At 37.8% G+C, this 24,818-nt stretch overlaps 1 protein-coding gene across 1 annotated transcript; it reads left to right on the forward strand.

The window, feature by feature from the left end:
* Positions 1–372: 372 nt before the first annotated feature.
* LOC149817613 (uncharacterized) lies at positions 373–1,988 on the forward strand. Its single transcript, XM_089985818.1, has 3 exons — positions 373–860; positions 1,332–1,490; positions 1,682–1,988. The coding sequence occupies exons 1-3, from the start codon at positions 387–389 to the stop codon at positions 1,841–1,843; spliced, it is 795 nt and encodes a 264-aa protein (XP_089841944.1). The 5' UTR covers positions 373–386; the 3' UTR covers positions 1,844–1,988.
* The last annotated feature ends 22,830 nt before the right edge of the window (positions 1,989–24,818 follow it).

The following is a 24,818-nucleotide window of genomic DNA, read 5'->3' on the forward strand; positions in this document are numbered from 1 at the left end:
ACAGCACAAAACCAAATGATCCATACACAACCGAGTCCTAAGTCCTAACCGTTCACATCTTTACAGTCGTGCTTCTTCCGGATCTTAGGTCCACTCTGTTCTCGATCCGAATCCAGCGAGTGAAGGCAACCCCGGGCGTCTGGTGGTGGCAGCCTGGCAGGTACGTCTATTGCCACGTGTGAGACTGGAAGACCATAGTCAACGCTCCTCTTCCACTCCCATGTTCCCGATGACGTGGCCCAATGTCCGCCAGATAACAGAGAGAGAGTCAAACACCCTCGCTGTGACGCCACCTGCGGTAGATAACGTCATCCTCCAGGTCACCCAGGCTCTTGCATAAATGTCGGAGAGGCCCGTGGGGGCTCCGACACAACCCGAGACCGAGGATGGCACACGCCCTGTACGGCGCCGACGCAGGACTCACCGAATTCCGGCACCTACTGGCGCCGGCTCCGCCGACGCCCTTGTCCGAGCCGATTCCGGTGCCGCCAGCGACCACCAACGGCATCTGGTCCGCGCCGGCGGCAGCCACCCTCCCTCTGCCGGAGAGTCCGAGCGAGCTGGGCCGCATGATCGTGCCGTCTGCCTTCCAAGCCATCTCCGGCCACGAATCGCCCGAAAATGCGCCTCGCTTATGCCAAAATGGATTCGCTGAGTTGCAGCGGTCCTCCATGTTTCAGAGGAGCCTGAGCAGCCGGTCACTGGAGCAACCGAGTTCGCCTCTCCTGCGGCACAAAAGTGTACCTTTTCAGCCGTTCCTCTGGTCTCCGGCAGAGGATTCCGCGTTTCGGTCCGAATTTTCCGGCATCCAATCCTTTACTTCAACGTTGAGAAGGGTCTTTAGTACTGGTGATTTGCAGGTGAGTATCTTGACCAACTGCTGAAATATTCTAGTGCAATCTGTGTGATGTTTCTGTCACCGAGTAGTACTCCATTCAAATAGTAGTGTAATGTAGATGCCATGTTCTCTGCACCAAAATTTTTCTGTTCCAGTGCCCACAAGGCCTCCCTCCACTCATGTAGTAGAGGCAACTTGTGAATGTCACCAAGTTGATAGGACGTCACAAGATCGCAATTCACGGGTGGCGTCCCTTGCCGCAAGATTGAAGCTTGGTTCACTCGAATTGGTGGGGCAAGGGTTTTACCAATCGTAGGTTTGCCAGTGAATGATGGAGGGCTTTCCCTTGACCTAGCCCAAAAAAAAATGGTTTTTGTGTTCGAGTCTGAAACTGTTGTCATTTCTTACTGTTAATTTTTGGATCTTCTTTAATGAGAATTTCATGATCGGAACTTGTTTCTCATGATATAAATTGTGGGTGTTATGCATATAGAGGACGTATTCAGCCCATGAATCAGAGAGTCCATTAGGACACGAAATTTTTTGCAATGGATTGCAGAAGGTCGCTCGGTATAATGCAGAGGAGAAAAAGGAAAGGATACAAAGATACAGGAGCAAAAGGAACCAGAGGAACTTCACTAAAAAGATCACGGTATGAAGGAAGGCTAGAACTTTGTTTCAATAAGAAAGTATCATTCTGATTTTAGGAAGCTCTGAACAAGCGACTCAAATTGGAAAAAACATGCCGATTTTCAAAAAAAAAAATGAAGAAAAGAAAATTATCATTAGAACAGGCCAATTTTCATATTTGCTGAATCTGTTTTCGCTGCTTTTTATATCCAGTATGCTTGCCGGAAGACATTGGCGGACAGCCGACGTCGTGTTCGGGGTCGATTTGCAAGGAATGAAGAACAAGGAGAGAATTCTGATCAGATTCAGTGGAATCAGATTGAAGATGATGATGATGAAAGTTGGATTCATCTCTTTGATGTGCCAATTCCATGACACTGTAGACCAGCTTTATGTAGGCAAAGTATTTCAACTTCTGCAGAAAATTTGCTAGCTCTGATAGATTTGATTAACAATTTGCATTGTAATTGTTGGAAAATGGGAGCATATGGGAATTCAATAATTCAAGTTTAGGTTTAACAATTCATGCCTGCTGGCATTATAGGTTTTCCAAATTTAACATGAAGATCCTTTTCTAGTTTGGACATTGTGAACTTGATGTCAATTCTCATTCTGTACATAAAAGCAAAAGTGAGGCATGCAATTGGGCAGCTTTTGCTCCTTTGTTTCCTCAATTTATTCAATCCATGAGGAAGGGCCAATTACTTCACTCTGTTGATTTCCAAATGAAGTTGGAATCTAGAACTTGATACTCGAGCTGCACACAATAAAAAAGCAAATTACCAACCCATGGAACTAAAAAAATGAAAATCTTCAAATTTATGTCTTACTCTGGCCTTGTGGTTCTCTAAAATTTTAAACAAGATCTGTCTATTCTTCAAATAATTACGTAGACGGCGAACAACTTATGGGATTCAGGACTGAGTTCAGGTCTTCCAAGCCAACTTCAGTTCAAATGCACTCTACAATTCCTCATACAGCTGCTCAGCCTGCTTTAATCTCCAACTGATGAGAGGGTGTTGTGTGTTCTCCCCCCGAAGACGCACGATTTTCTACAATATGTGTTCAAGGTCCGAATGAGCGCAACGTATATGAGCATGTGGGGCTCGTATCCCCATGTGTGTCTGCATCACTTAGCATCGGAGTTCGGTGCGGTTGCAAAGACTTAAGTACCCTTTTCTCGCCATTCTCGCCATGAAACGATGATTTGAGAAAAGGACAAAAATATCCTCTATCCAGAAAAGGGAGTTCTGATCTTAACTCTTCAAAAAGTGCAAACATTTCGTTTTTGCCCTAAGCAGTAAACTTTTATGCTGCCAGCGGATCACCCTTTGATGATGCAACATCTGTTGTAACAGGACACTACAAGAAAAATGATCATTAGCGAAGGAAGTTTGCGACAAATTTTTTCCGTCGCAACTTTGCGGCGGATTAACGAGAGAAACAAACCAATCGCTAAAATCCGTAATATTTACAAAAATAGCACCGAAAAAACTTTCGTCACCAAATCCGTTGCTAATTAGCGACGACTTAGCGACGTCAGGTTTTTGTCACAATACCCGCGACATTTAGCGACGGATTTGGCAATGGAGGTTTTTTTGTCGCTACATAGCGACGACGTTAGCAACAGAAATATTTTGTCGCTAACTAGTCATGTAAATTTACGACGGAGTTGCGACAAAAGTAGGCCGTCGCCAAATCAGTCGCTAAGTTTCTCGTAAATCCCTAATCAGAGCCCTTCTTTCTCTTTCCTGTTTCGTCTATCCCGCCCGACGCACTCCCCCGGCCGCTGCCCTCTCCCGCCCGATGCACTCCCCGGTCTGCCGCCCGTCGCTCTCCGGTCCATCGCTCGTCCCTCCCCCGGCCCATCGCCCCCCGTTCTGCCGCCCATCCCTTCCCTGACCCATCGTTTCCCATTTTGCCGCTCGTCCCCCCCCCCCCCCGCCCGCCGCCCGACGTCTCCTAGGTAAGTGGGTCATTTTTTTTTCGGCAGGGGGTCGCCCCCACCTGCCTCATTTTTTTTTTCGACAGGGGGTTGCCCCCCTGCCTCATTTTTTTTTTCGGCAGGGGGTCACCCCCTCTGCCTCATTTTTTAATTTTTTTTTTGGCAGGATGGGGGGGGGGGGGCGACCCCTTGTTTCATTTTTTTTCGACAGGGGGTCGCCCCACCTGCCTCTTTTTTTTCGACAGGAGGGGTGGGCGACCCCCTGCCTCTTTTTTTTTCTGCAAGGGGTCACCCCCCTTGCCTCATTTTTTTTATTCGGGTAGGGGGTCGCCACCCTGCTTTTTCTGCAGAGGGTTGCCCCCCCTGCCTCTTTTTTTGGGGGGCAGGGGGTCGCCCCTCTGCCTCTTTTTTTTTGGGGCAACGGGGCGACCCCTGCCTCATTTTTTTTCCAATAAGGGGTCGCCCCCCTGCTTTTCCGGCAAGGGTTTGCCTCTCTGCCTCTTTTTTTCGGCAGGGGGGGGGGGGAGCGACCCCCTGCCGCTTTTTTTCGATAGGGGGTCACCCCCTTGCTTTTCTAGCAATGGGATGACCCCCTGCCTCATTTTTTTTCTGGCAGGGGGGCGCCCCTCTTGCCTCATTTTTTTTTTGGTACGGGGGGCGACGGGTCAGAGGGCTCTCGGCGATCGCCGGGTTTCTGAACCACAACATCACTTCGTGCCTGCCGCTCCAGGGGATGATCACTACCTTCGGAGACTTCATGTCGCTGTCGTACATCACTGGCCTATTGACTGGCCAGCCGAACTCGAAAATTTGTTGGCCGAATGGAGAGGTGGTCGACGCCTGAGAGGCATTCTGCCTCGCCGGAATCCCGTCCGACTTCGATATTTATTCTAAATGTTTTCTTTTCTGCAGAGGGTGTATTCATTTTAACACAGTGTCTCTTGCAGATTTCTCAACGGATCCCGCTTATACCCGCCACCCGTGTTAAGTAAGTGACAAAAATAATGCAAATCGGGTAAATACCCATGGTGAATAAGTGATACAAGTGCATCACATGTTATTTAATTTATTGGATGCAACACCTTACTGTTCACACACTCACTTAGTTGTTGACATCTAGAACTGCTTTGTTGGAGTTTGGAGATCATGTTGAGCATGATTTTAATGTATGAGAATAGAAGTGTTCTTATTTTTTGTGTACGGATTCTATACTAGGCATAGTAGTAGTTAGCGGGATATTGGAGTGTGTTTGCTGCAGGTACATGTTTGATATTTTTTTGATATGAATGTTTTCGATGTATTTCAATGTTTGATATGATTGTATCCATGCTTGCATGTAGTTACTTTCAATTTGATTATGACTTACATGTGAAATTGTATAATAAAAGCATGCTTTAAATAAATGTATCATGTTATGAATAGTTTGCACATGAAAATATTAAGTTATCAATTCATGCATCATAATTCCTGTGATTGTATGACATCATATATTGCATGATAAATTTGATAGTTTTTTCATCATAACATTCTGATGATTTTCTTTTAACTGGTTAGGATACTATTCGTAACATCATACGACAAAATGACTGTAAACCGTGAATGGATGTATCGTAGGATAGTTGACAATGAGTTATCGCATGAATATATGAATGGTGTTGAAAGTTTTATTGAATTTCAATTTAAAATATTGGCATATTTTAATTTTAAAATATAAAAGAAAACATATAAACATTGAAAAAATATAAATATATAAATATTACTTTAATAATAAGTCTTGACACTTGGCTTCTACGGCCTTTAAAGTAGTAAATGATGGAAACTTGACATTGAATTTTATTGTGTCAATTTACCACTATGAAAAATTGCTGACCCCAAAAGGAACATTGACCAACATTTGAGTATATATTTGTCATTTCAACACTTGATGCCAACAATGTGCATAATTTTTGGATAGAGAAAGTTGGGGTAAGGCAGACTCCTACCAGTTATACAATCATACACCATTGGGATTCAAACTTGCAACATCCCAACAAAAGGTGACCTGCACTAACTGCTCATGTCAGGTGCATATTGGTCCAAGAAATTGTCTTTTTTTATGGAATTGAGATCAGTGTGCTTCAACGCGCTTGCCACTTGCTGCCCAAATTAGTTTTTTCTCGCTTTCTAAGCATTTTTCTTTTGCTTCCTATTTTTGTTAGATAGAGGAAGTTAGGGTTAGGAAGACCCCTACTGGTATACAACCATATCCATGGGATTCGAACTTGCAACATCCCAACACAAGGTGACTTGCACTAACTGCTCTTGTCAGACAATCAGAGCCCCCCATTGGTAAAACTAAAAGTCGCTTTTGCTTCCTGTTATTTTCTTATTGTGTCCTCACTTTTCCTTTGCTTTTTGTATTTTTCATATTAAAATACAAATATACTCTTGCATATTAATGCTACATCCCTTCCTGCTTTTCTTCATGTTGTTTCTCGAAGACCTGATCACGCTGGCTCATACTGCCATACCTATTATCATCGGCCTAGTAGTGTAAAACTCTTAGGCTAGGCCCCAACCCACTATGCCAAACCCATCCCTCCCCAAGTACGTGGTGACACACATCTCTTGGAGTTCCATTTCTGGTCTTTTACATATTACTTTTAAATCCATACGGGCCTTCGGATTATCCTTCGTTTTTCCTTTGACATTCATTACCGTATTGAATACATTATCAAATACATTTTTCTCCACATACATCACATCCAAATTATGTCGTATCAATAAGGTTGACCAATATGGTAGTTCCCAAAATATAGATTTCTTTGTCTAATTGTGATTCTTCCCAAATCCAAGGAAAGGTGTCGGACTACGGGCATCTGTCAATCCATATGGAAAGTATCGCAATCGTCTTAAAATCTCTATGCCAGACAACCGTGTAGGTGGATCTTCTATTTCAGTTGTGCATGCTCGAAATACATTCTTTTGTTGTCGGAATGGATGGTCGCTGGGTAGAAATCGACGATGATAATCAAACCAGCACGACTTCTTTCTATGCATCAATCTAAAAGATTTTGTATCCTTCATGTAGTACAAACATGACAAGCTCCCATGTGTGTTTCAACCATATAACATACCATATGCAGAGAAATCACTAATTGTCTATAGAACAATAGTTTTCATATTGAAGTTTTGTTTTTTGTGGGCATCATATGTAAGAACATCGTCTAACTACACAATTTTCAGCTCATCAATCAATGACCTTAAATATACATCAAGATTTTGGCCTGGAGAGATCAGATCAGGGATCAATAGAGACAAGAAAAAAATTTGATGCTTCATACACAAGCTTGGAGGAAGGTTGTATAGGGTGACAAATACTGGCCAACACGAGTATGGGGTTGATCTATCCCCAAATGAATTAAATCTATATGTACATAACCTAGCCTAACATTTCTCACTTTCATTGCGAATGTCTGATGAGTACGATCAAAGTGCTTTCAAGCTTTTACGTCAACATGATGCATGATTTTGTCTTCATCATGTCAAACTTTATTTGTATGTCATCTCATGTGTTTAGCTGTCCTCGAAGACATATACAGTTATTGTAATCTAGAGGTGAGAGGAAAGTAGCGGAGTGACTTGTATGACACTTCTTTTGACCTTGTGCTACCATTGTCTATTGTCTTTGGCTTGAACCGAGGATGCCCACATGACAGACATGGTCTGCTATTTTCTTGATCTTTGAAATACAACATGCAATGATTTGAACAAACATCTATCTTTTGATGCCCCGTACCTAGAGCGTTGACCATAACCTTCGCACGATAGAAATTTTGTGGCAATTTCTCATCTTTGGGCAACATACTCTTCAAAATAGAGCACAGACGGTCAAAACATGATTGACTCAAATTATACTCTGACTTTAAATTCAGTAGTTGAAGAACTGCACACAAGATAGTGTGACTCTCACAACCATTCCACAGTGGCTTGTTAGCATCTCTAAGTCATAAAATTTACTAGCTACATTGTTTGGTGCTTCTTCCTCTACCCCAGTTGGTACAACACTAGCACCCATAGCAGAACCCAGTTCTGGTCCTGCGACATCAAATATCAAATTCACATATGGATTATCGTGCATCACACCCACTCATATATCAAAATTGTTCCAAAATTCTTCACCATGAAGCATCCAATTTTGATAACCACTCACAAAACCCTTTCTGTATAGGTGATGTCTAACACCATGAGGTTCTACAAATTTATTGTTCTTACACAATGTGCAGGGGCACCAGATATGACCGATGGGATCCACTATATTCATACTTGCCATTGCAAATTCAATAAAACTGTTAACACCATCCATATATTCAAGCAACACCTCATTATCAACTATTCTATGGTACATCTATTCATGGTTTGCAGTCATTTTATCCTATAATGTTATAGATATTATCTTCACCAGTTAAAAGAGAATCATAATAATGCGTCGATGAAAAAAATATCAAATTTAGAAAGATGAAATCACGTTCATAAATACGATACATTCAATTTAAGCATATTTTCATAATACAATTTCACATAAAGGGCATATTTAATTAAGAAATAACTTCATACAAGCATAGACACAGTCATGTCAAATATTGCAATACATTCAATCATTTATATCACAATAATGTCAAACGTGTACTTGCAGCAAACACACTCCAATATCTCACTTACTAATGACATGACTAGTATGGACTTTGAAATACAAAAATAATAGCACTTCTATTTATATACATTCAAATCATGCTCAGCATGATCTCCAAACTCCAGCAAAGCAATTCTAGAGATCCACAACTAAGTGAGTGTGTGAACAGAAAAGTGTTGCATCTAAGAAAGTAAAAAACACGTGATATGCTTGCATCACTTACTCACCACGGGTATTTACCCGATTTGCATTGGTTTTGCCTTTGCATTTTTTTTTCTTATTTCTTTTTGCATTGCATTTCTAGCTGCATGCGATGCTTAGCACTAAGTATCGCGCAATTAGCTCAGCTACGTACCTACAATACACAATTATATATGGCAGGGGCGACGCTCCGCCACCGTTTGGCAGAGAGAGAGAGGCGGTATACCTACAAACTCACTGACGAAGGGTATTCAGCAACAGATCAACTACAGAGCAAGGCTACCAGAACAGAAGAACGACCGACGACAAGGTCACCGACGTGGGTTAAGGGAGAAGAGAGTGATCGAGGCTGCCAAAGAAGGAAGAAGACGAGAGGGGGAGGAAGAAGAGGAGGTTGGCAAGGGAGGTTCGCAGGTGGGGGGGGGACTCCGACGGCTGTCGGCCGGAGGCTGGAGGTCAGACGGGAGAGGATAGAGGGTGAAGAGGGACGAGGGCGACGGTGAGAGGGGAGGTGCAGTCGAAGAGAGAGAGAGAGAAAGAGAGAGAGAGAGAGAGAGAGTGAGAGAGAGAGAGAGAGGAAGAAGGCGGGTTTGGCCCTCTGTGGCCTATTAAGTGCACGATGAGGCAACTGTTGGAGAGGGAGGAAGATGAGAGTGGGAGGAAGAAGAGGAGGTCGGTGAGGGAGGGTCGCAGGTGGGGGACTTGAGGTCAGACGGGAGAGGAGAGGGTGCGAAGAGGGATGAGGGCAGAGAGGGAGGTGGGGTTGCCAGAGGCTGAAGGTCGAACGGGAGAGGAGAGAGGGCAAAGTGAGATGAGGGCAGAGAGGGAGGTGGGGTTGCCGGCGATGCAGAGAGGGTGGGCCGGATGCAAGGGATAAGGTCTTCGGAGGGCATCGTCGGTGGGTCATTGGAGAGCCGGGGTAGAGATGGCAAGCAGCACAACGGTAGGGGGCAGAAGAAGAGAAGGTCAGTGGGCGACGATGGCACACGACGATGAGCAACAGGCGACGGACGACGGGCGACGAGTGACGGACGATGGGCAACAAGCCACAATTATCAGCGAATGCACACGACGGTTGGTGGATGAAACATAAAGAGAAAGCAAGAGACTCGTATTAGGGTTTTACGGGAGAAATTAGCGACGGACTTAGTGACAGAATAATTTCGTCTCAAATCCATTGCCAATTAGCGACTAAGTCGAGACAGAAAAATTCTGTCGCAAAGCTAAGACAAAGTTTGAGACAAAAAAATTTGTCACTAATCCATCGTGAATTAGCGATGAATTTTGAGACAGAATTGTTTTGTCGCTAAGTCTGTCCCTAATTCCAATTTTAGGGACGGCTCATTTTCTCTAGCTAATCCATCACAAATTTGCAATGGATTATTTTTGTCACAAATTTCTATTGCTAATTAACATTTTTCTTGTAGTGTCACTCCGACAAACTGCGCAAATGGCCACTGTTCAATATTAATTTTCATTGTCGTATAAAAAGCAAGCATATCATTGAAGCATTCATAATCTACTATTGACATTAAATCTGCCCAAAACATATTCGCAGCATATCCATCAAGGTTGTTAAATACGTTGAGGCGAAGCGAGGCGTTGAGCATGCGCTTCGCCTCTAAGGCGTATGCCTCTCACAACGTGAGACTCTCAAGTATTCGTGGTATATCTAAAATATCATAAAAATATGCGGCATTTTTTTAGGGATGTTAATGGATTGAATTTAATGCGTATTCGACTGCATCAGAAGTTCAGAACAACCATTGTTTAATGCTCATAATCAGATTTCTTTTTTTATATTTACCTTAGGCGCATCTCTGCAACGCCTCAGTACCTTGAGCGTGTGCTTCGCCTCTGAGGCGTACGCTTCAGGTACTGAGGCATACGCCTCTCACAACACTGATATTCATCTTCATTCAGTTGCATTGCACTAAAGAAACCAGGGTCATTGCTTGATTTCTTCTGTAAGTAATCAACCAAAAAACATATTTCTCCTTTCTTCATGTTATCTGTCATTTTCCTTCTTAAGTGGTTTCTTAGATCCACAGGTGTGAATGAAACATTCTCGCAACCACCATCTATGTGCATGCACAAATTGTATGCCTTCCTTGGTGCAATGCTGGCGCTATCAACTATTTCAGCAATTGCAGCATATGCATCAATTACTTTATGATGTGACCTTAACATAGGACTCATATGTGAAGCTACTAATTCATGATTATGATCACTGATTAAAGTATGAACTACATATTTCTCATTCGGAAGTCTTCTTAACACCATTCTCGCTGGACAACCACATCTTGAATCTGGCTTGCTTCTTGTTGGATTTTCACTTGACTTCTTCCAACCTTCCTTAGAACAAACATATGTCTTTCTCACCACGACATCTTGTGCATTTTTTGACCAATAATACCTTCTAATACTGAAGCCAAGTTTTAAGGCATAATTATTGTAAAATTTATGTGCAGCTTCCTTATTATTAAACTGAATTCCTTCTACGGGAACAGAGTCAAGTGTACTATCACGTATATTCCTAGTGCATGTACCTTTATCAAGTGTACTGTCATGATCATCTACCTCATTATCAAATTGCATTTCTTCTGCTGAAAGATTTAAGTCATGAGTGAATCCAATGCTTGCACCCTTCTTATCATGTGCATTATTAGTGCACATGTTCACTTCTTCAGGTGTGTTATTAGTACTGATGTTCACTTCCGCATAACTTTCCACTGATTGAGATACATCATCTTCACTGCAACCAGATGATAAGCTCACCACTGTCATAAGCAAGATATCAATTTGTGTTAGCCAGCGTATACGTTTACTATAATTTACTCAAGAGGCATATAACAACGGATACAGATTAGTTAAGCAAGTCAAAGAAACGATTGAATGATTCATAGTATTTGCTTATACTATGCATCGAGTTGTTATTTACCTTGCCAATAAAAGAAATGATTTCACGTATATGTGTTGACGATAACGATTCACGTGAGAGCAATTTAATTATATGTACAAAGTTATAAAGCGATTTTAATAGAAATCGCTAAAATTAGCAGTGATTTGAATACACAAATCTCCACCGCAGGCGCGCAACAATGTATTTCTGCACGCACACATTTTTAAATCATACTTTAAATATCTTACAAATTGATACTAGAAAATATATAATATCTTACAAATCGATATGCATATCACATAATATATTATAAATTAATACAACAATTCAGCATAATGGCTTACAAATTGAAACTATAAAATACATAATATCTTACAAATCCATATACATATCGCATAATATATTATAAATCGATACAAAAATTCATCATTATAGCTTACAAATCGATATTAACAAACAATAGAATATCTCATAAATTGGTATTATGTTACTACAACTGCGAATTGTGTTATATTGCATATACTAAGTGAATGAACGATACTGAATGGAGTAGAGGCCCTTCCTCGCTTTTTTAAACAAGCATTCTTGTCAACAGGTTCCACAACCCTACAAATATTATTAATTTTTCAATCGTCAAAAATACATCCACCTGCAATAACAAAATGCCTTAATGGCACTCATAATGACATACGTTCTTCAACAATTGCATGATGACATGGAAAGGCACTCACGATGCCTTAATGGCACTTGTTGGAATGTTTGTGCATCATTGCTTTCTTCCATACTGCCTAATGACAACAAAAAAAGAAAAGAAGACTGTAAAAAAAGATGGCCGACAAATGCCCCTATGATGCCCATAATGATCAAACCAGTCGATCGCGAATCCGGAAATGTTTTGTAACACAAGGCAAGAACGAGAAGGCGGCAATGTGTTGTAACACAAGCTAAAAACCAAGGCGCAAACCTGGACTTGAGACGACAGAAAATGTTGCTTCGACGACAACAAACAATGGTAAAGGGTGTATCGTCAAAAGGAGTTCCTGTTACAGCAGATGGTGCAAAAGTCTACTGCTTAGGGCAAAAACGAAACGTTTGGAATTTGAAGAGTTAACATCATCCTCGACTTTTTGGATTCAAGACATTTTTGTCCTTTTCTCAAACCGTTGTTTCCCTTTTTTTGAATGGAGGACATTTTAATCCTTTTTCGAACTGTCATTTCATGGCGAGAATAGTAGAAAAGGGTACTTAAGTCTTTGCAACCGTACCGGACTCTGATGCTAAGTAATGCCGACACACACAGGAATACGAAACTCACGTGCTTATATATGTGGTGCTCATTCGAAACCCCGAACACGCACTGTAGCAAACAGTGCGGCTTTGGGAGAGAAATCTTTATTTTCTTTACAAAGCATATAAAAAAATGAAAAAAATGACATTAAGGGTGATGACAAAGGGCATCATTAGCTAGCATAAATGGTACTTCCTGTTAATAATAGGACTTTTTTTTTCTTCCCTTTTAAACATCATTTGGAAAGGTTTCGAACTATTTTTTTATAAAGAGAACGCTTTCCAACGATCAAACATGCCAGTCATACTTAACCACCAAATTCTCTCTCTCTCTCTCTCTCTCTCTGTATGGTATGTATAGGATAACTCTATTGCAGATAGTCAAACTTTATCAATGAGTTCAGTCTCAACTAATCGTGAATTTTCAGGGGTATGAGACCATGCAGAGGAGTTTAACGTCGCTCATTTCATACAGATCTTGCTTTTCATCAACAATTTGGATGTGAAAAATGTTCTCATATAAACTTAAATAAGTTTATGCACTCTAAACACTTTTTTTCCCGAAAGAAGAATAAGGGAGAGAAGAAGAAAAGATAAGACATATTTAACCTTGTTCGGCAACACGTGCCTACATCCACGAATCAAACACGATAAGAGTATTTTCCATTCATCAAGCTGTTACAATTATATAGATATTTTCTCAAATGAGGATTATCGCTAGATGAACAAGATATTTTTGTTCCTTCATTATCTTCTTTTTTCCATTTCTTGAGACCTTTCTCTCTAGAGACGGATAAGAGTATTTTCCATTCATCAAGCTGTTACAATTATATAGATATTTTCTCAAATGAGGATTATCGCTAATGGGCTTCTATTCTTAGCAGTCAAATGAGCCACTGGCTGAGCTTTTCTTTCTGCATTGGATTTGTCCAACTGCATACTCATCTGTCCTTCCTTTCTGCTTTGATTTTATCTTTCCTTTCTGCCAACAGTCTGTCAACTTTTCTTTCTATTTTGGATTTATCCAGTTGCTGCTCGTCTGACCTTATCTTATCTTCAGCAGAACGGGTCTGGTTCTCTTGGCTAATAATTCAAAATATATTTTAATGTTTAAATTTAATGGTTAATTCATAATTTACTTTTTGGTAAACAGCCATGATAAGTCCATCAGTGGTCAAAGTAATCAGGTATACACGATAATTTTAGATTTGTGGTGTACACACACGTATATTTGTTGCTGCCTACTTTATGTAGAATCTGTTTGCATGGTTGATCCAGTCAACTGACATAATAGGTCAATATGCTTAGCATGTTTGTTTGCTAAGGATCACACTTTGGATCATTTTTTTTGTTATCTAAAAATATAATTTTTTGAACTATGAAAATTTGGTACATTATAGGCTGCTGACTTTTATAGTCTTTGGGAAACAAAGTTATAATATGTTGCCGAAACATGATTAAAGACCTTTTCTACTATGGAAACTATGTTAACCACGTTTATGATGTTTATAGATATAAAAAAAAAAAAGGAAAAAAGAGTGTTTTTGATTAGATTGCATGAGTAGCTCGAATTAATATGTTAACTGGGAAATATGTTTGCTGTTCAGAACCCAAAATAGTCGTCTGATCAACTCAGATCGGACGACTGTCCAAAATCAAAGTTGGCCTTATTTTTATTTATTTTTTTGTTTTTTTTTTTGGGGGGGGGGGGTGGTTCTGCCTCATCGTACATTCGTACCCACCAGAACCAACACAATCTCTCTCTCTCTCTCTCTCTCTCTCTCTCTCTGTGTGTGTGTGTTGAGATGCAAGGCCTCTCCTCTCTCACCGGAGATCTACCCGTCTCTCAGCTTGATGGAGACCTGCGATCCTCTCTCTCTACTGTTGTAGGCTTGCTCTATCTCTCACCCTATCACCGGAGATCACCTGATCTGCCCTCGCCCATTGCAGAAGGATGACAATGAAAATCTGTTATGCCCCCCGAACTGGTCGTATTTACTTCTGACCCTTTCTGGCTTGCTCTATGTCTCTTTTGATTTTGCTCTCGCTTGCTCTATGTCTCTTTTGATTTTGCTCTCTTTTCTTCAGTTGTAATGATGAATTTGGATTCTGTCATTTTGATGGTGATCTTTAGTTTGCATGCCAGAGTTTCATCACCAGAGCATGATTCTTGTTTTTTTTTCGTTGAATGCTATGCTCATATCCATCCATTGTGAGTAGACCAATCGCCGAATGTTATCAATTCTCTCAATAAGTGATGTAATTTTTCCCTTGCCCCATTTTGATGTAATTTTTTGTAGTTTTGTCTCTTCATTTGTGAGGATTGGATATGGATTTATGCAGTTTTAGGTATTCATTTGAGAAGGAGCTACTCGTGTTTGATATAGAGTTGAGTTGTGTAATAATATGGCATTGGCTTGTACGAAGATGTGAAGATGCATACTAAGAGTCCCTAGTATTTTTTTGAAGGGTATCATGCCTATGCCTAGTACATGACATAGGTTTCATCTACAAGTTCATTTAACATTTAAAACATAAGCTCCTGTAATACATTCATTCGCTTAACTCATAGCTGCTTTGAGACCTCCTTAGGCCCATATCTCTCTATTGTTCTTACTTACACAACTTTATGTATAATCTGAGAATATAGCTCAAATTTTCATAAAATATAAAAAAAAAATTGTTAGATTTTCAATGCCTTAAACCATTCATAAGAACTCCGAATGAAAGAGACACGATCAATTTAAAATCGTATATGCTTTGTTGTTCCAATTATCACGGTTTTGTACACATTCTGATAACAGGACTCAGGGCTGTTCATAAAAACTTCTCATAACAAGAAAGTTATGAACATTTTACCAGGTAGTGGTCAGTTCTCTTTTACATAGGTAACCAAGACAATTAAATGCTCATATACACAGTTTTTTTTCTTGCAATTGACATATGATATTATAAAAAATGATAAATAAATATATATTTTTTCTTGTTATTGGGATTGCAACTAAGTCTAACCAAGGTGCACCAGCAGGATGGCACACCCGACTGGTCACCTGGGTGCATAGTAAGCGAGCTAGGGTCAGGCTGACCCTAGCCTGGCGCATCCATACAGGTGCAACAGCTGTTGCCCACTGATCAACACAGCAAAATGGTGTTGCAGCAGCGGCTTAGGACGGCCGGCTGGGGGTCAATAAACCCCAGCCCGTCTGCATTTTTTTTTATCTTCTGTGGTAAGCAAAAAGTTCATTATGCCAATTCAATCTTCTCGTAGTTCATAGGTAGGTGGCTACATCCATCTGAGTTACTTCATATATACACATCCCCCAAAGAACGACTTTCCTTCCCTATTTGTCCTCCTTTGTTCCCTTCCTCTTCTTCTTGTTCGTCTATGATCGATGGTAAAAGAACGAGAGTTTGTGCTATAGTTTTATCAAACATTTCATTGCCCAGCTCGAACAGAACATGATGTAATCAAACTGATGGTTGACGCCATAGAGAATTTAAAAGCCCATATGCGAAAACTGAACAATCCCTGTCCTACCAGGGACTGGTTTTCACATTTCCCAACAACGATCCAGAACTGATCCACAAGTGGTGGATCAGTTCTCCGGATCGTATCCACCTACATGTACCCTTTTGTGCTCTAGGTATATACAACAGAAGGTACCTAAAAAAGATAGCAGTCTAGCGGTAATTGTGTTTGACAGTCATATGGAGGAAACAATGAGATTCAAAAGCAATGGGAACAACAACAGAAATGTAACCAGTTATCTCGTGTGACCATATGAACTTGACACTCAATGACAACTAGGTTGAATGAAACAAGTAACTCAAAAACCAACATCGAAGTTACCATGAGTGCCATCTATGGTCTTAATTTATTTGAGCCCAATCAGTCTTATTTAGTTATGTAGATATACTTAATATGCTTTGGAACCTGCCCTTGTAGATTAACGAGCAATAAGGGATCAATAAAAATAAATAAAAATTGTACATCTTCCCACGGTCCAGATCTGGGTCCAATGTGGGCCAGATCCAAAGGATATCCCAAATCACCTCTAAGTACGGACTGGATGTGAAAAAAAATCTATTTTTAAATATTCAGAGGTGGGTTTTAATGCAATAAGGCATTGCTTCCATTACATTTTAAATTGGAAATTTGATTATGGACTAGTGTGTTTTTGGCCATTTTCTTCTGATTTACGGTGGTGTATGTAAGAGGGGGATCGATCGAGTGAGATAGCTGGAAGGTAAGTCAACACTATCGTAGTCAAAGTAATCGAGCCAGCTATTTACAAAACAAATTTTTTTTTTTTGAAATCGATTAGTCCCATCCCAGTCAGGGACTGATCTGGACCATAGTGACAAATATCACGGGATTTATGAAAGTCTCGTGATAATATCATGAGAAATTGCCTGAAAGTTTAAAACAGCAATTTCTCCCGAGAATTTCAAAATATCGTGAGATTTATAAAAAAATATAAATACGAGATTTAAACATGATATTTACGTTTTAAATGGCTATTTGTCACAAAAAATCTGTATTTTTATTTTTAAATAATTTTTATTAATATTTTCTTACAAAAATTATTTTTTGAATTTTTAATTAATTTTTTTATTTATGAGATTTTGCCAAAAAATGCAAGATTTACGAAATTCTTTCAATTTCTTGCAAGTTTTTGAAAAACGAGAAATTGCCGATAAAAACGTTTGTCACTATGATCTGGACCATTCCCAAGCAATGTCCAAAACTGATTTCACGAGTGAATAAATCCCTTGCATCAATCTCGCTGGCATGTTTAGAAAAACACTCATATTTTGGACATTCACACGTGAGCTATATATATATATATTCAAGACCCGATCAGTCCTGAGGACTGTTATGGTTCACCTAATGGGGCTGATGACTGTTATGTGTAGAGTGCAAATTTTTCCATAATTGTTTTTGAGAAAAATCTGTCTCTTTATTGAAATCGAAGTTTTTCTCAAAAATTGATTTTAGGTGTTTGCGAAATTGATACTTATATCAGTCTCAACGAAATTAGGACTGATATAAGGTTCCAATATCAATCTTTTAACCTCGAAGTATGTTCATACATATGGACCCTAGCTTACAAGTATCGGTTTAGAACTCCTACCTTGTAAAGCTGAAAGTGAAACCAAAATTGCAAACATCGAGCTACATACGTAGACCCAAACATCATCTCCTTCGCACCGATCCTCCTTGCCCAACTACCTCTCCACTTCAAAACTCAGCCCTTTAACAACGCGTGTAGGCGAAGAGAGAGATGAAAGGAGAAAGTTGAGAGAATAAGGAGAGAAGAGAGAGTCCAAGCTAAATAGGAAGGGGGGAGGGGGCGTGTGACCTCCTTTATAGATTTTAACTTTCTAAATAAATTTTAAAAGAAAATTGTAGTTTTTTACTACCTAAGGCCATTTAAAATTTTGGTATCTATTGACCTCATTAGCTAATAAGATAAAAAATAATTGGCTAAAAGTATTATTAGATGATCCAACCCATTATCGACAACTTATTGGATCGTTGATGTACCTGTCCATTACAAGGCCAGATATTGCGCATGATGTACATTCTGCAAGTCAATTTCAATATGCGCCCACAACCGTCCACGTGAGTGCAATATTAAGAATAGTTCGATATATCAAGAAAACTATATCTAAAGGACTATTCTTATCCTCTTCCTCATCTTTAAGTCTTATTTCTTACACTGATTCTGACTGGGGAAGAGATCCCAATAACCGTCACTCAACTACTGGCTTTTGTGTGTTTTTAGTTGATTCTCTCATTTCTTGGCGATGCAAAAAACAACAGAAAGTGTCTTTATCCTCTACGGAAGCTGAGTACAGAACAATGACTACCACAACCACTGAAGTTGTGTGGATGAGAGCACTACTTTCCGATATGGGTGTTGATGTCTCAGAACCTTCAAAGCTATGCTATGATAATAAAAGTGCCATATATATAGTCAGCAATCACACATTTCACGAACGAACAAAACACATTGAGATGGATTGTCACTATGTTCACGAAGAATATTTGAAGGGGACCATTACGTTGCCATATGTCCAGTCAGAATTTCAGATTGCAAACTTCTTCACCAAAGCTCTTCCACTACCTTAATTTTTGTATCTTCTTAGCAAACTTTCGGTGATTAGAATCTTATTTCACTTACTTAACTAATTTAATTTATCTTAAATAGTTAAATTTTTGTAACAACCCCAACTCATACCCGTTGAAAAAGTGGCAAAATTTTATTTTATTTTTTTAAATAGTTGCGAAAACATTCTCAGAGGTCCAAGGCTTTTACAATTATAATACATCCACAACCACAAGGGATCTTATACCCATCTTCCAAACTAAACCAACTTTGTTAATTGAATACATATACTTTAAAGACACAAGCAAATGCATATAAATAGAGTAAAAGTATGAAGTCACGTTGTCCCAAAAGAATCTGTCAAGTAGTCGTGCAACCCTTATAGCTCATTGCAAAAGTAAGTCCCTTCACTGAGTCTCAGAAACTGTGAAAAACACAAAAGTAAGGGTGTTAGAATCTAAAGATCATGCATACAGGTTCCTCTAATTAATCAAATAAGTAAAAAGAATATAAATAAGATTCACGAAATATTCTAGAGAGATGCAATTATGATAAATTCATAATTCAAATAATCATTCAAGCAATATGAAACAATTGCTAAGCAAGATAGAACCATTATTATCAATAAGGAACATCAATTGAGCAATAAAGACATTTATCATTCAATAGAGAGCAATATCATGCAATCACCAATACATCACAAGTAAGGAAATAAGTAAATATGCATGATCTAATGCATAACGAGAATATACATAATTTCAGTGTACATGTATGAATAAATTATTATCTTTTATCAGAGTTTTCTTTTATATGAATGTCTCTATTAAATGCACACAAACTTTAGTTTCTCTTTTTACTATTGTTTCCTGTAGATATACAAAACAGATAAATTTTCTGAGGTCAAGTGGGTCTCTAGTTGTAGTCAATTTTATTTTATTGCTAGGTTTCACACTCAACTCTCGATCGATATCAAGAATCAATATCTAATGTCGAGACATTATGGAAATCAACATCTACTAATGTCATTTTTCTTGGTAACCCAAAACAACAGTTGTGTCTATACACCACCCCGAGTCAAAGTTGCAGAATCTCTCTAAAATCGTATCTGGGAGGTGAACCTCCATATCGAGTTCAAGGGCACAACAACCCACACAGAGTCTTAGTATCCTCATGATTTCTCAAATATTTAATATTCAGGGTTCTCATAAGATATAAGAGATATCGAGAAAGTGTAGATTACACTGTTCTTTACTTTTTTTTATCTTATTAACTTCTTTAATTTGCAATTCAACATGCAGAATTAATAACACAGATTCGCAAATCAACATGTAAAGCTCTTCACGGGATCACAACCCATGGCAACATAGAACAATGCAACTAGAACAATAATATCAAGTTTGATTTTTGCCATGCATAAACAATTAAATATGGAGCAACACATGCGCAAGGCTCACACGACCCACGATGATCCATTTTGATCATTGATGCATTCATATGCAAAAATCATAAAGAATATACCACTTATGCATTCTTTTCACATGCTTTTAAATGCACATTCACACATACTAAACAAATATATGCATGAATAACAACTTTCATATGCATATGTTCATAAGATCATGCAAAATGCATGTTTCTTTTTATGAATCATCTCATGCAAATATGCATATGCAGAATAACATTATTTTTTGGGTTTGCATATGTCCACTAAATGCATATGTAAATAACATATCATTAAAAATATCATGATCATGCATCAACAGTAATTCTTCTAGCCTTTTTGGCAAGCTCGGGGTACAATGCATGTACCCACCGTGTCCAATCTATGTTGCCCGCACGCGGGACAACATTGGTCGGCACTAAGACATATTTAAATAATCCCACAAAAGCATGTAAAACAATCCAAAAATGATTATGAAAAATCCGCATAAGTACAGTTATAAAAAGTTGCATCTAAAGCATGTATAAGTTCATATTTCTGCATGTATGAAATCTAACATTCATTATAAGCAAATCTGGAAATAAACCTAAGCAATTTATATATGTAAATTTGTGCGTATCTTTGGGCATTTCAGATATATAAATCCGAACACATAATGTCTAACAAGACACTAAATTTATTTAGGTAGACACATAAGTTTGAAACACACGTATGAACATGATTTTTTTTTAATTATACATGTATGCCCGAACATAGTAGGTAAACCTAAATATTTCATGAATAAACTTAAGTATCACATTATCATATGTGAAAATTTTGGGGTTTTAAATCAGTGAAATCTCCTTTGTTATGTTTATATATGTATATATATTTCTTGTATAACATATCTGCCCAGCTGAACCCAGGTCGGCTGGGCTTGGCAAGCCCTGCACCTCTGAAGTGCTCACAAATCTTAAAGCAAGTGGCAATTCATTATTAACAACTTATCATGATTAAATCATGTCACACTTCCCATTAAATGTGTGATGAGTTTTGAAAAAAGAACAAATAAGTGAAATATACACTTCATAAACATAGAACAACCTTAGTGAGCATCTGGAACCATGTATCATAGTGGTGCTCAACATTTAGAAACAAAATATAGCAATGTGAATTTGAGAAGAAACACAATTTGATGGCTTAAATATCTTCCTCTCTTGAGTCAAAACAGTTACTTAGCATCACATTTACATTTAGTCGGACCACTTAAACTGTTAAAGCATGCTATTATTGACATAGAACAAACATAAATGTGAATTGGTATATGTTGATTATCTAAATCTTGAGCAAGTACAACAGAACTATGAAAATGAAGCGGCCATACCTTGGCAACTGCTCAGCCGACGGAGTTCGGCTGGGCCTGCCAGCATCATAGCAAGTATAATTTTTTTTTCAGGCACATGGCCGAGCTGAACCAGGTTATTTGGGTTTGTGTCCTGCCGACCAGGAACCAACCCAACCAAACACAGTTGGTTGGGACTGAACTATCTTAGTTCAGTCTAGCAAACTGAGTTGCCTAAAAAGTCAAACAAATTTTTTTGTTTTGTTTCCATAACACAAGCATTTTTTCTCTAGCAGGACTCCGTCCAGCCGATTAAGTCGGCTGGGACAGAGCTGTCCCAGTTCAATCCAGCTGACTGAACTTACTGGAACCCTCACGTTATATATATATATATATATAGCGTATGGTATTAATATTTCTCACTTAGAACAGCGGTCCAACACGATTCTGGATAGTTGTCTGGGACTGGACAACAGACTGTCCTGTCCCAGCCAACTGTCTAAGCTGGGACTGGACAATTGTCTGTCATGTCTCTGACCAAAAATCACCAAAAACCATTTTTTTTTCATTTTACTGAGTGTGCATATATTTTTATTTCCATAGATCTAGTTCAGTTCCTTTGTCCGCACATGCACACTTGTCTAAGGGATAGATCCGTTCAGAATGGACAAAATAGACAACATGGACATGGGCTTAGATCTAGCCAGATTTGCCATCTTCACGATGGCCTGATATGTCCAGATCAGTCCGCTAAAAACATGGGTCAAATCTGCTCAGACATGTCTAAGGTGTCCATTGAATGCACATATATATATATGTATATATGTGTGTGTATTTCTACATGTGTATTTATATACATATATATCGAGGAATACCACAAAAAACATACATAAATTTATAAGAACATGAATATCACATAATCTACATCATTCTACATCGATTTCCATGGATTAAATGATGAACAATCAAAATAGAATCCATGTTTCCCCACAAAAACATTGCCTAAAACTCATTTAGGCTTTTTTTCTCATTCGAGACAAGAGAAAACACCCATACCTTAATCGTAGATCGAGAAAAACTCAAAAAAAACAATATGTATTTATAAGATCATGTGGATTCTATATACATATTTCTACATGTGTATACATATATATTAAGGAATAACAACAAAAACATGCAAAAATTTATAAGAACATGAATATCACATAATCTATGTCATTCCACATCAATTTTCATGAATTAAATGATGAACAATCGATATAGAATCCATGGTTCCCCACAAAAACATTGCCTAAAACTCTTTTAGGCTCCTTTTCTCATTCGAGACAAGAGAGAACACCCATACCTTAATCGTAGATCAAGAAAAAAAAATTATAGGTGTTTGGAGAAGAAGCCTTCTTCTTCTTCCTCCTTATTCCTTCTTTTTCTCTCTCTTTCCTAATTCAATTAAACTTTCTCAAACCTTCTTTAGCCCAATACACATATATAAGGACTCTTCTAAGGAGTCTTAAACAACATAACAAAATAAATTTCAAAATTAATTAAAATTAAGTAATTAAGTAATTATTAATAATTAAATATCTAGAAACTTTCAGAAGGTACCTTGTCCCCATGGGAGTCTTTCTAACTATAAATAACCTTAATTTAAATGTAAGAAGTGAATTTAAAGCTGTATTTTTGTTGGGCAAGAGTTTTAGATCTGGATCTAGATCCAAAATCCAAATGGGTCCCAGACTGGATCAAATCCAAATTAATATTGGTCTTTGATAGAGTCAAGTTCCATATTAATTTGGATCAAATACATTAGATCAAGTCTAATCCAAATCTAGACTCGACCCATTGAGATGATTTTTTTTTGAAAAATGTGATTTTTGGGCCAACTGTAACCCGAATTCAGAAAAGTAAAATATCACTATACTCAAAATTTTAAGACACATCCAACAATATATAACTTGAATTTTGCCTAAAAATAACCTAAATTTTGCTTGAATTTAAAGGTAAAAAATAAAACTTTTTATTGGCTCGTTTAGGTCTTATTGATGAGACCTGGGCTACGCCCAAATTCAATTATCGCATCTTAATATCGAGGATTTCCTTATATTTTTATAATACATAGCCAAATTTTAGAAATCTCAAAATTTAACTAAGTGTAAAAATGCACGATAATAAAATTTTGAAATTTATATAATAAGACTACTTTATTTTTTTTATTTTCCTTGTAAGAATTTCAGCCACATCAGGAGGGCTCATAAGGGAGGGACGTCCCACTCTAGAGGTCCTCTTTTCATTTTAACAAGGCCAAAAATTTCAAGTTTCATTTTATTGCTTAATAGCCTAAGTTTTTAATTGGGCAACTTGATGATATTTATTTACTTCAAGCTCAAGTAGATTTTCTTCTTAAATTTTCTAATTTTTTTAATATAGGAAGGTGCCACATAGGGGATGTCCCACCCTATTGGACTCCCATAATTCTATTAAACACAATTAATTCAAGTTTTTTATTTCATAAAATCTACATTTAATATTTTGCATGATTTTAGATTTAATATTTTAATTTCACACAAACCCAATTCTAATTTAATATAATTATATTACATACATATCAAATTAAACCTTAATTCACCTGAAATCCCTTTTGACTTTATTTTGATAAAATTTGACAACTATCTTATAAAAATTACAAATTTTCATAAATTTGATTTTGAATGCAAATTTCACTAAAATCAGACTAAAATCAACTTTAATTCTTCATAAATTATCTTTCAGCATTCAACTATGACCAATTTGTATTTTTATATTTCTTTCTCATAAAAATCAAAATTTAATTATAATACCGGAGATCCATTTATTAAATCTAAATTAAATAAAAAATCCAAATTTAAAATTCTCAATTTAAAAATTCAAATAACACTCTAATTTCAGATATACACTTAATTCAAATCTCAACTAAATTAAAACTCAAATTAAATTTAAATTAAATCTAACTTAAATCCAAGTTAAATTCGATAAAAATCTAAACTCAATTCAAAATAAATTCCCAGTTTCAAATTCATTCTCAATCCAAATTAAGATTCAAATTACAATTTAATCTCATCTTTAGTTTTAATAATATTTTAACACTAAATTCATTTATATTTCTTATAAAAATATAAAAAATTCTCAGGTTTTACGCAAACACACCCTAAAACTTAGCAATGTAAACAATTGAGATTTGGATGAGATGTAACCAATATTATAATATTAGCTAAACATATCCGAATTCATATTTGGATTTGGACGGTGAAAAGTGATACAATATTTGTTTTTTTTTTTTTACATGTAAAGATATCCATCAAATTCGGTATTTGTAGCAAAAAAATGAAAACCATATCCGCAGCCTATTACAATGAGACATGTTATGACTTACCAAATGCAACTAAATGGAATCAAATCTGGTCCGTTATGGGATAAAATCTGATTCATTCACAT

The sequence above is a fragment of the Nuphar pumila genome, chromosome 13, assembly GCF_984573655.1.
Source record: "Nuphar pumila chromosome 13, dmNupPumi1.hap1.1, whole genome shotgun sequence".
NCBI classification, from domain to species: Eukaryota; Viridiplantae; Streptophyta; class Magnoliopsida; order Nymphaeales; family Nymphaeaceae; genus Nuphar; species Nuphar pumila.